The sequence below is a fragment of the Rhinoraja longicauda genome, chromosome 7 (genome assembly GCF_053455715.1).
Source record: "Rhinoraja longicauda isolate Sanriku21f chromosome 7, sRhiLon1.1, whole genome shotgun sequence".
NCBI classification, from domain to species: Eukaryota; Metazoa; Chordata; class Chondrichthyes; order Rajiformes; family Arhynchobatidae; genus Rhinoraja; species Rhinoraja longicauda.
In genome coordinates, this window is record NC_135959.1 from 57,531,782 (window position 1) to 57,544,684 (window position 12,903).

The following is a 12,903-nucleotide window of genomic DNA, read 5'->3' on the forward strand; positions in this document are numbered from 1 at the left end:
TAAATATACTATTTCATAGGCAAAGAGAGTCCCAGGAAACCAACTAAACCTATAATTAATATCAAGCATATTCCCTCTATTGTCCATTGAGCTCCTTGATGTCATGCTTGGTTAAATACTGCCTTGATGTCATTTCCGCCTCATTTCTGAAGAGAAAATCTGTTAGAAAGAAAACAAAATAATTTTCTCTATTGGGATCGTAATTATTTTATATTGTTTATCCAGATCTAAGTGATCTCACAAACAATGTTTCACATCAAAGCTCTGCAGTCCTGCTGAGTCAAATCAAGAATAATGGTGGACAAATAAAGAGATAATTGGAGTTGGCCCACTGCAGACCTTTCACCATCCGGCGCGGCCTGGAACGTGGCAACTTCAACAGCCTGACCGCGGGAGAAGACGGCAGGGGTTGAGCTTATAGGACTTGGCATTACAATCCCTACTGTAATCGGCACCTTCTTAATCTCTTGAGTGGGGGTAGGGGTAAAGACTTCATTGGGGTCATCAGGTGGGCACCCTCCTTCCTTGGTGTTTCGTTGATAGGCTCACACCTCCAGAGGGCTCAACAGTGATACCTGGCGTCCCAGGTGCGATCCCCTCCGTTTTTACCCCTGTTGCTGGTCATTTTGCAGCCCAGTTGGAGTCTTTCCTCTTCAGCCACAGCCAATTGCTGCTTCGCTCGGCAGCCTCTGACAGTGACCTGACTGCTTGCCGGAAGGCCCGTCCTCGGACTCCCATTCCCTTCAGGAGTCTGGTTGTTGACATGGCTACAAACCCTCTACAACCAACCTCTACTGGGAGCACCTGGGCACGCCAGCTGTGTTGTGCTGCCTCGGCTGCTAAGTCTGAATACTTCAGGCATTTTCGTTCATGCGCTTCACCAACTGCAGCCTCCCAAGGCACAGTTAACTCCACGATGTACAGGGACTTCTGTGAGGTTGACCACAAGATCAGGTCTGGCCTGAGATTAGTTGTGATGATCTCTGGTGGAAAGATGAACTTCTGATCTAGATCAGCCTGCATTTTCCAGTCCCGGGCAGTGTCCAGGAGGGTCGGCTCCTTTCTTGCAAATGGCTTCTCTGGAAGTTGTACTGCTCTTACAAAATGGGTGGTTTTCAAGAAACCAGTCGTTGGGGGAGGGAGGGCATTGGTGGCAGTTCTCCTACCTTCCAAGGTAATCGCCAGTTGTCGCAGGACATGATTGTGCCTCCATGTGTAGCGGCCTTGTGAAAGACTGGTTTTACAGCCAGTGAGGATGTGCCTTAATGTTGCTGGGGTTTGGCAGAGAGAACATGATGGATCTTCTCCAAACCACTGGTTCAGGTTCTTGGGTGTAGGAAGAACATCGTAGGTGGCTCTGATGATGAAGCTAAGACGGCTTCCTTCCATCTCCCACAGATCCTTCCAGTTAAGCCTACGATGCTCCAGGTTTCCCCAGGTAGTCCACTGGCCCTGTTTGGACTGTGAGACTGCCTTTGCGCATCTCTCTGCCTCCTCTTGCTGACGGGTCTCAGCAACTACCAGCTTTCTTCTCTGGATGGATGTTGCCTTGTGCCATGCAGGTCGACTTGTCCTGAGTCCAATCCCACCTCTTCCCTGCTGCACCTGTCGTACAATGTCTCTGTGCCTGAGAGCAGATTTTGCTTGCTGTACAGCCTCCGATGGGGTCCACTTTCTCACAGTTGCCAGTCTGGGAGCAGCTACTTATACCGCATCATCTTGAGACTCGGTCAGGGTCATGTCCAGCCTCACTTTGGTGCATTTGTATTCTTCTGTGAGGCTAGAGACAGCAATTCCAGAGCGCTGTGTCCATACAAGCCGATATTGCTGAGGCAACGCGGGAGTCCAAGCCACTTCTTGATGTATGAACTGACTGTTCTCTCCAGCTTCTCGACTTTGGTGATGGGCAGGGGAAGAGAAAAGACATTCTGGCCTTTCATCACAGTGAGGAGGTGACTGGAGGAGACTCACTGTGATGGATGTTTCTTTTTTTTTTGTTTTGTGTTGGTTTGTGATTGTGTGTGAATTTGCTTATTTTTATTGTTCTTATTGCTGGACTGTGGGTGACCTTTCATTTCACTGCACATCTTGTATGTGTATGTGACAAATAAACTTGACTTGAATTGATTTGACTTCACGAGATCCTAGAGCTCTTCATTCTCAAGGAGTAGGATGATGAGGCCCAGCATATGAATGCTAAAGACATGGCTGAAGCATTTGTGAAAACATTCAGCTATATGGCTAACAGTATGCTCCTCTCTGCATTTTCCTCAGATACCAATCTGCAGCCAATTGTCTGAAAGCATTGGATATAGAAATGGACAAAGCGCAGGAGTAAATCAGCAAATTTCTGGAGAACCCGGATAGGTGATGTTTTGGGTCGGGACCCTTCTTCACTCTGATTGTAAGTGGGGGAAGATTAGATAAAAACAACATCATTTTTGCCACCTCCAACGGGATCCCACCACGTCACATCTTACCCTCTCTATCCCTTTTCGCTTTTCACAGAGACCGATCCCTACACAATTCCCAGGTTCACTCATCCCTTCCCATCTAAACCACCCCTTCCCCAGGTATTTTACCCTGCAACCACAGGAGATGCAACATCTGTCCCTATACCTCCTCTGGGGACCCTGATAGTCCAATCCTGGGACCCTGGTAGTCCAATCAGGTGAGGTAGAGGTTTAATTGCACCTCCTCCAACCTCAGCTACTGTATCCGTGTTCTCGGTGTGGACTCCTCTTTCGGCGAGACCATGCGCAGCCTGGGTGATCATTTCATTGAAAACCTCTGCTCAGACCACCTTGGCCTACACGATCTCCCCATTGCCAAACATTTTAATTCCCCTTTCCATTCCCAAGCTGACCTTTCTGTCCTGAGCCTCCTCCACTGTCAGAGAAAGACTGCACATATTATTAGTTTTATAGTTAGCTGGTTGTTATTATAAGGTTACATGGGTGAACTATGTTGTTAAAGAGAGAAACTTGAAAAAAATGTTTAAAAAACAGTGATTTGGAGGATCCTAGATGCTGCATTCAAAATGATCCAATTCATAATGGTTGTATCATCGATGCAAAAATAAATACTTAGCAATGGATGAATTTCCATACAATCATTCTATTTGTTTTTATCCCATTTTAATTGGCATTCAGGGAAAATTTTAATTGTTGAAATTTGTATGCAACCTTTTACTCTGCATCTCTTCAAGTTTAGCCCATGATGTATCTTCTATTTTACTTTACTCGTTCTCAGGATATCAGCATCAGCAATCAGGTCAGCATTTACATCTTTAGTTATATAAAGAAATTTTGTTTATGCAAATTAACAGCTAGGTAGACCATCCCTTATAGTATATGAAAATAACTGCAGATGCTGGTACAGTAGAGTAGGAGGGCAGGAGAAATCCAGCATTTTACTCCAGCATTTTGTGAATAAGACCATCCCTTATGATAGTTAAGAGTCAAATCTGCCCTTGGTTAAAGGTTAAAAGACGAAGGAAATAAAGGAGGATTTATTCATAGTTCATTTTATGAACAATTTAGAATTTTACAATCCTTTATAGAGTGTATTTATTAACCTCATATCAGCAGCCATTTTTCATCCAAATCCTTATTTAATGTAGAATGTGTTTTCAATATATTTGAGTAGAATATCACTTAACAGGATCTGAAAAATACCATTTCCCAGTTAGTTTCTATTCAAATTTATTAACAGCATTTGCAACATTTTGGTTTTGATTTTTTTTGGCACAAAACATGGGTGGTTAAAAAAAAACAAAAAGTTGCCATGATTCTGGCTTTTGTAACAAAGAGGCAATTTGGACCTCATGTATATCAAAGCCGGCAAAGTGTGTGTGTTTATTATTTCTGCTCAAATGGATTACCATAAGATAAATTTCATTTCCACGAAGGGATATCACTCACATTCAAGATATAACAATTCATAACCTACTCCCCTTCATTGGCGTGTGGATGGTTTTGGGAAATCTTAGGAAATCTTGCACGCTGAGTGATTTTGAAAATATGCAGTTAAAGAGAGAAGATTGGAAGGAAATGACCATTTTGTGGTGTAAGTGTATTTTAATAAAGATTTCAAAATTTTTAGGCTTAAAAATGACAATGTAATGCAGAGCTCATATACTTCTTTATTTCTACATAAATAAGGAAAAAATGTGGAAAAGAGAAACATCTCACATGATAATATCCTAAATGATTTGGACAAGGCAGAGAACGAAACAAATAACAACAGACCAACATCCTTAATATTCTGCAAGGGGAGACGATGGCCTAGAATTCTTTAATGTTTCAACTGCATTGTGGGTTCTGCCAACTGACAATGTATATTACAGGGCACCATTTTCTCTTGATATGTTGCAGGTTTTAGCAGTTTGTATCATGTAGTACAACATGTGCAGTCTTTGAAACCAACTCGTGGGCACAATTTAACAACACTCTTCCAGTGACAGGAGAGTGTTGCTACTGAACAAATGAATGTTACTTTGAAGGAACGATGGGTGGAACAGGTGGGAGAACATCAGAGCAGATGAGAGGGATCTGGACAGACAGGGTCTGAATGAAGAACAATGCTTGCATAAAGCAAATTCTTTGTTCAAGGATTAAAAGTCAGGCATTTCTGGGAAAAACGCCAAAGTCATTTTTGTAAGGACATGAGAACGGTTATAAACGGTTGGACTTTGATCAAAAGCCTGTGCCTGTTAGACAGAATCTGTGGAGGCAAAGAGTTGATTGACATTTTGGGTTGAGAAACTACATTAGCACCTGCATAAGTTCTGATGCATGGTCTTGATCCAAAAAGTTGATGATACATTTGTATTAACAAATGCTACTTGACCTACTGAGTTACTCCAATGACTTATGTTTTGTTCCAGATTCCAGCATCTGCAGTCTCTTGCATCTCTGGTGCATGTGCTTGTTTTTATCTGTTGTGCATGCTCCCATCAGCTGAAGGAAAATTAGATGTAGCTAGGGGTAACCTCTCCAGCGACACAAGGATTAGCAAACTGTGAGATATCTTAGAGGTTACCAGTAGCAGTCTACAAATATACTTAAGAAGTCGAGAGGAAACCCTAACCTCCAATGTAACCTCCAATGGAGACCCTAACCTCCAATGTAAAGCAGTCATGGTAGATGATTTTGTCTGAGTTCACAGTAAGTCCAGTAAAGGCAATAAATACAGTTTGAGTGTTGCCCTTAAATAGCATGGCTTAAGGAGAAGCAGGCTTACAAAATCTATTTGCAAGTAGGTAATTATTGTCTTTTGTTACTCTTGTGAGGTTCAAAATATCGCTGCAGATAAATTTTGCATTTGCATTATTATGTAACCTGAGAAAACTTTGTCACCAATATACATGGGCCACAAACTCTCCCTCAGACTATTGAAAGATCCCCCTGACCATCCTCCAATACTGCTGCCTAACTATTTCTACAGCCTCACCCACAAATATAATTTCCAGTCCACCAACAAACCCTCCACCTCCCCCCACCACTCACCTAACAACCAGCAAGTCTCAGAGTGAGTTTGAGATTCTGTTTATTATAAGGCTTTCATTGTCATTCAGAAGGCCTCTGGCTGCTTGTAAAATCTCAATGTTCTGGCTGCACACTCCCGCTTGCATTCACAGTATGACTCCCTGACTCCCATTTGAACTGATGAGTAAAATGGACCATCAGGATTTCCGACCAAGCGGATGCTGGATTATTAGAGTTTTATTTATATAGATGAGATTTTTTTTCTCAACAATCCTAGCAATACCATTTTTATGAATGTAAAAATATTGGTATCATATGCCACTGTAAACTGTAATGTAAAAGTTTGAATAACACCATATTTTATGACAGCTTATATAAAACATTTGATAACTGAACAGCTGTACTTACATAGGGAACCGTCTCCAGTGCTTCTGTGTTGACAATAATGGGAGCAGGGCTTGCCTGTATGTAAACAAAAATAAAGTCAAACTTATTTGCAGGGTTAATTGGGAGGATCTAACCACATTGTTTGTTCTCTCAATGTTGCCATTGTTTAAATTTAAACACATTTATATCTTTGCAGGTATAATTAATTAAAACTATATTAAAAAATAACTAGAAAAATGAAAAATAAAATATAAAAAATAATCCGGTGGTTGTTCAAGAAACCCTCCTAACCCCATTCCCCTGCGTTTTCCCCATAACCCCTGACACCCGTACTAATCAATAATCTATCTACCTCTGCTTTAAAACTATCCATTGATGGCTTCCACAGCTTTCTATGGCAAATAATTCCACAGTTTCACCACCCTCTGACTAAAGAAGTTCCTTCTCATCTCATTCCTAAAGGAATGTCCTTTAATTCTGAGGCTATGACCTCTCGTCTTAGACTCTCCTACATGGAAACATGCTCTCCACATCCACTCTATCCAAGCCTTTCACTATTCTGTACGTTACAATGACGTCCCTCCTCATTCTTCTAAACTTCAGCGAGTGCAGGCCCAATGCCATCAAATGCTCATCATATGTTAACCCACTCATTCCTGGGATCATTCTTGTAAACCTCATCTGGACCCTCTCCAGGGCCAGCACATCCTTCCTCAGATATCGTGCCCAAGATTGCTCACAATATTCCAAATGCGACCTGACCAGCTCCTTATAGACCCTCAGCATGATTGTAAAATGTCTCATTCAGTTTCAGGCCATGGCTGGAGAGATCGAGACAGAAGCAAGGGAATAGAGGTTGCGACAAACTCTAAAGTTAGTGGCTCTGGTCTTCCCGTGTATAGTTGGACAATTGTCTAATATAACTAATAAAACCTACACTACAAATATATCAAGATGTGAAACTTTGTTTCCACCCTCACATCAAAGCATTAAATTATCACAAAGAAAATGTAATCAGAAGTTGATGAATATAGATATTGTATTATTGTAAACTGCAAGTCCTCATTGAGTAATGTTACCTTTCAGAATACCAATTTAGGACAAATTTTCACTTTTTCCTCTGGGAAGTCATGCCTAAGCTATTAGATCCCCAGACCATTTTCTACAATAATAGATCCTACAACTTGGACATGATGCACTGGAAGAAGCCCACAATATCAGAACAACTTGTTTTCTTAATTTATTTTTCAATGTCTTGCCGATAGAACAAATAAAATGAAGGAATATGCAGCCATTAAAAACACCACACAGAACACAGTCAACATTAATTTAACTCAAACCGAATTCTAATCTGATATTTAGTTTTGGCATTTAAAATAAAAGATAAAATGTGCCCTAGTTTCTGAACCAGAACCTGCAATTGAAATTAGAAATAATATTGAATCAATGTGAGTTTTGATTTAACACTTAATTCCGAGTATTAGACTTGGTTTCCAACACAAGCTGTGAAATGAAATTAAAGATTTAAATTTTAATTAAATTAAAAACAGTTTATCATATTAGAAGTTCAGGTTAGGAAGTTCTGGCAATTAGTTTATAGTTTGGAGATACAACGCGGTAACAAGCCATTTAGATCACCGATGCATGCTGACCATTGATCTCCCATTCACACTACTCCTATGTTATCACACTTTCTCATCCACTCCTTACATATTGGGGGGAATTTTTACAGCCTATTAACCTACAAACCCGCACGTCTTGTGAAGTGGGAGAAACCAGAGCATGTGGAGGAAACCCACAATGTCACCAGGAAAATGTGTAAACTCCACACAAACAGCACCCAAGGTCAGACTCAATCCAGGGTCTCTGGTGCTGTGTGGCAGCAGCTCTACCAGCTGCACCATTGTACCATGTTAATTCTGGTACATTATGAGTATACGAAGCAACAATTTACACACAAACCTTAGATTTTGCTTTTTGCCCATTTGTTACAGGCAGATAACAAACTCTTTCCGTTAATAAAATAACACTCGAAGTATAGCATCAACTAGCTCTTTCTTTCTTGTTGAATAATAGAAGTTCAATAATTTATCTCAATTTTATTTAAATTGCATGAAGAAATTAATTAAATCATATTTAAATACTTTTATTAATGTTGTACTTTTCATAACATAGGGAATCTTAAACATTGCTCTTCTAGTGTTGGAAATACAGCTATCACCTTGTACATAGCAAGCTCCCACAAATAGCAAGATGACATTATATATTATATTTTATTAATATTGTATACATAGAGTGTAGTGTTGACCAGAATACTGAAGGTAGGATTCTGCTGTTTAATGTTTACATCCATAAGATGTTCAGCATCACATCAGGAATGATGAAGTGATAACACTCAATAATTGCCTTAGTTAGCACGTTGATGAAGTGATAACACTCAATAATTGCTTTGAAGTTTCTGATCATTTTGGGGAACAATCAATGTATGAAAATACACAAAATGTTGGAGTAACTCAGCGGGACAGGCAGCATCTGTGGAGAGAAGAAATGGGTGACGTTTCGGGTTGAGATCCTTCTTCAGACTGATGTTAGGGGAGTGGGCGGGACAGAGATAGAATGTAGTCGGAGATGGTAAGACTGGTGGGAGAACTGGGAAGGGGATGGAGAAGAGGGAAAGCAAGGGTTATTTGAAGATAGAAAAATCAATGTTCATACCGCTGGCGTGTAAGCTACCCAAGCAAAATATGAGGTGCTGTTCCTCCAATTTGCGCTGGGCCTCACTCTGACAATGGAGGAGGCCAAGGACAGAAAGGTCAGATTGGGAATGGGAGGGGGAGTTGAAGTGCTGAATAACCAGGAGTTCAGGTAGGTTAAGGCGGACTGAGCGGAGGTGTTCAGCGAAACGATCGCCGGGCCTGTGCTTGGTTTCGCCGATGTACAGGAGTTGACACCTGGAACAGCGGATACAGTAAATGAGGTTGGAGGAGTTACAAGTGAACCTCTGCCTCACCTGAAAAAACTGACGGGGTCCTTGGACGGAGTCGAGGGGGGAGGTAAAGGGACAGGTGTCAGGGGAAAGTACCTGGGGAGGGGGTGGTTTGGATGGGAAGGGCCGGATTGACCAGGGAGTTGCGGAGAGAATGGTCTCTGCGGAAAGCAGAAAGGGGTGGAGATGGGAAGATGTGGCCAGTAGTGGGATCCCGTTGGAGGTGGCGAAAGTGTTGGAGGATTATAGGCTGTATGCAACGGATGATGGGGTGGAAGGTGAGGACAAGGGGGACTCTGTCGTTGTGAGTAGGGGGAGGGGGAGCAAAAGCGGAGCTGTGGGATATCGAGGAGACCCTAGTGAGAGCCTCATCTATAATGGAAGAGGGAAACCACCGTTTCCTAAAGAATGAGGACATTCCAATAATCTAGTATGGAACACCTCATCCTGGGCGCAGATGCGGCATAGATGGAGGAATTGTGAGTAGGGATAGAGTCTTACCAGGATGCAGGATGGGAAGAAGTGTAGTCTAGATAGCTTTGGTAGTCGGTAGGTTTGTAGTAGATGTCGGTCAATAGTCTGTCTCCTGTGATGGAGACGGTGAAATCCAGAAACGATAGGGAGATGTCGGAGATGGTCCAAGTGAATTTGAGTGCAGGATGGAAATTAGTCGTGCAGTTGTACGAAAGGTCTCTAGGTTTTGTCAAGAAATTCGCCAGATTACTTTTCAATAATTCAAAGCTTACACAACCAAGACATGAAACACTGATTTCATTATTTTAAGGGAATAATAATGATCTGCAGCATATCAAGATTCTTAATAATGGTTATTATTTTACATAAACAAACACTTTTGGAGAGAAAAATAGAGGATAAACGTTAGCGTTCATTGAATTATGCAGGTCTCCCATGGAACAATCCATAATAATAGATTGTATAATTTGTCCCTGATACCATTGAAACGAGCACATTAGAGAGATTTGACTCTCCTTGTTTTATTATTTTTATTTAAAATGATTTACTGACTGTGTACACGATCCTTTTAGTATAAAAATGCAGCTTGTTACCTTTGTTTGTGTATTCATCAAGGAGTCTTGAAAACAAATTAATAAAAACTAACCGTGCATAAGGGCCTTCAGTGAGTACATGGACTGAATGAGCTGTAAGATTAAATACAATTCTACTTAATATAGAAAATTAGGGGTGGAACATTAGTCCAGTGACATGGGCTCAATCCTGACCATGCTGCTTGCATGGAGTTTGGACCTTTTCATGATTGCAAGGGTGTCCTCCAGATACTCTTGTTTCCTCACTTCCCCAAAATGTGTAGGTTGGTAGGTTAATTAACCCACTATAAATAACCCTTTTATGAAAAACTGAGTGTAGAATCTATGGGGGAGCTAATTGTGATCTGGGAGAAAAACATCGGTTAGTGTAGGATTAGTGCAAAAAAATGGGTGCTTCCTGGTTGGCATGCAAAATTTGAGCTGAAGGGCCTGTTTCTGTGCTGCATCTCACCATGACTCTATGAAGGGTGACAGTGATGTTCAAGATCATGCATATTCTTAATAAAATAAAGAAATATTAACATTTGTAGCCAAGTGGCCAACAAGAAACCTCCAGAAAGTTGAAGTGTAAAGAAGACAACATCAATGCAATTATTTGTCTGTTGGAAGAAGACACACAACCAGACTGCTGATTCAACTGACGTGGGTCACCTTAGCAAGATTTCTAAATCAGGAGACTGAAAAGGGAACAGTGGATTAGATGTGTTCTATTTGCACAATCTGTGGATGGATCATTTTAGAATTACAAAGGTCACAGAAAGAGCACCCATTGAACATTCTAGAAGATTGGAAGTAACATAAAAAATAAGGGAAATTGGAGGCATAAGTAGCAATAACCCAAGACCAACTATCGCATAGAAGAAGACCTCGAGCTTGGAGTTCAGAGAAGATTGGTCACCCTCAGAGTGAATCTGACCAGTTGCACTAGATTATATAATCTATACATAGAATGTATAATAGCCGAGTCTGAAGTTATGAGGCAGTTGCTACGGTATACGAAGTTGTGGAAATATTCAAGTTAGTTAGTAAGTAGCAGTATGGAGCCTTCAAGTATATTTGAGCTGAATGGTCCAACATGATAGTTAGCCCAGAGCAGATGAGTCAAGATCTCAGGATGAATATAGGAAGGAAAAGTGTTTACAGGACTAGTATAAAGAGCCTGCAGTGATGCAATATTTCAAATGGGCTGCTTTGTGCTACATCATTCTATGATTCTATGAAAGATGATTAAAAATATGACACTATTGTATGCAGTACAAACACACATATAACTGCAGCAGTATAGTTAATCAATTTCTATGTTTTGTCAAAAGCTGTCTGATTATTGCTGTTCCTTTTAAAATGAAACCTGGCCCAGCTAAAGGAATTATGGCCAACTCTTCCCATTCCATTTCAAGAATACTACTGTGATGTCACAACTGGTATGAAAAAACATACCTGGCCCATCACGTTTCTTCTCAAAATACCTCATTGTCCCAACTGTTATCCGTTAAATGCAATTCAGTTTTTATTCATCTTGATCTGTAATCAACACTGGTGATCAGGGAACCATGGGATCACCCCATGAAAACCTTGGTGCACTTAGTGAATTATGCTATTTTTCCCAGGTTTTAAATGATTTAGAAACCCACCGAGTGTATTAAATAGCAACAAAAAATGAGAATAAAACCAAAGAGATCACAATCTGAACATCATAACTTCAGAGAGATCAAAACTGGGAAAGCTATTCTGTGGGCCTATTTTTTCCAGGTTTTAAATGATTTAGAAACCCGAGTGTATTAAATAGCAACAAAAAATGAAAATAATAATAATAATAATAATAATAATAATAATAATTCTTAGATACAATCAATTGAAATTATATTGTCATTTTAATCAACAGCTGTCCAAAATCACTATTTTTGTGTATGGCCTGATCCATTGGAAATACTTTACTCACCAAAGGCAACAAAACATTGCACTGAGTTAAAGGGAATAGATCTACATTTGGTCTACCCTCACATTTACCATATGCTAGTTCAACAGGAACCACACACACCATTTGCAGCCCTTAAGTCCTTTCAGTGTTGTTGTTGCGGCCATTTTGCATAAAGCTGGCTGTTAGCAGAACAACAGCCAGCAAAAACTAAGACTCTCCCTCTGCATCAACCTAGTGGTTTTCAAACAGCTTGTACTTTGCTCGTACTAAGATAAAGTAATTTCTCGGATAAATTTGCATATAATTTAAAAGATAATAACGTTAAAAAACAGAAATACAAAATATAAAATAATAAAAATTACTAAAATAGCACATTTATGTTTTAGTAATTAAGTTAATAACATAATATTAGTTAAAATAACGATAAACACGAAGGTAATTTGTGTTTAGATAAAGTGTTTACATAAAGATAAACACAGGGAAGCTCCAAGTAAGGGTCAACAAGGCAACTTTCAGAAAAAAATTTAAGTGTAGGAGTTACAGTACAAACCAATCCCCATGCCTTTGAATCCTCTTGACCAATTTACAGTCTCTAGAACCTAAGGGTAAGATTGCTTTACCAAAAAGGTATGAGGGAATGCTATGCACTCTGTTTCACAGAGACATGGATTACCCCAAGCTGTTCAGAAACGGCCCTCCATCCAAAAGGTTTTTGGATATATCACATGGACCATATGGTGTCATCGGAAAAGGGAAAGGCGATAGCATTCATCTCTTTGTGATGCTCAGACTGTCCGACACCTGCACTCCCCACCAAGAGGCGTACCTTCTACTACCAAGAGAATTTACATCCATCGTCATGACTGCAAGGTACCGTACATCCTGCCCAGGTAGCTGTTAGGCCAGCACATGACGCAAAATACACATGATCGATAAACACCAGACAGCACATACTGATGTTCTATAATGTGCTACATTGCTGAGAACTATAATTTGCACTCTGAATCCACCCTTTTGCTCTATATATTATAACTGAGTGACTTGATTGTATTTATG

General features: G+C 40.3%; 1 protein-coding gene across 1 annotated transcript in view; it reads right to left on the reverse strand.

The window, feature by feature from the left end:
* dlg2 (discs, large homolog 2 (Drosophila)) overlaps window positions 1–12,903 on the reverse strand; it is a 507,064-nt gene that overhangs the window by 295,501 nt on the left and 198,660 nt on the right. Inside the window, 1 exon segment of the mRNA XM_078402648.1 lies at window positions 5,898–5,951. Coding sequence (XP_078258774.1) covers window positions 5,898–5,951 — 54 coding nt within the window.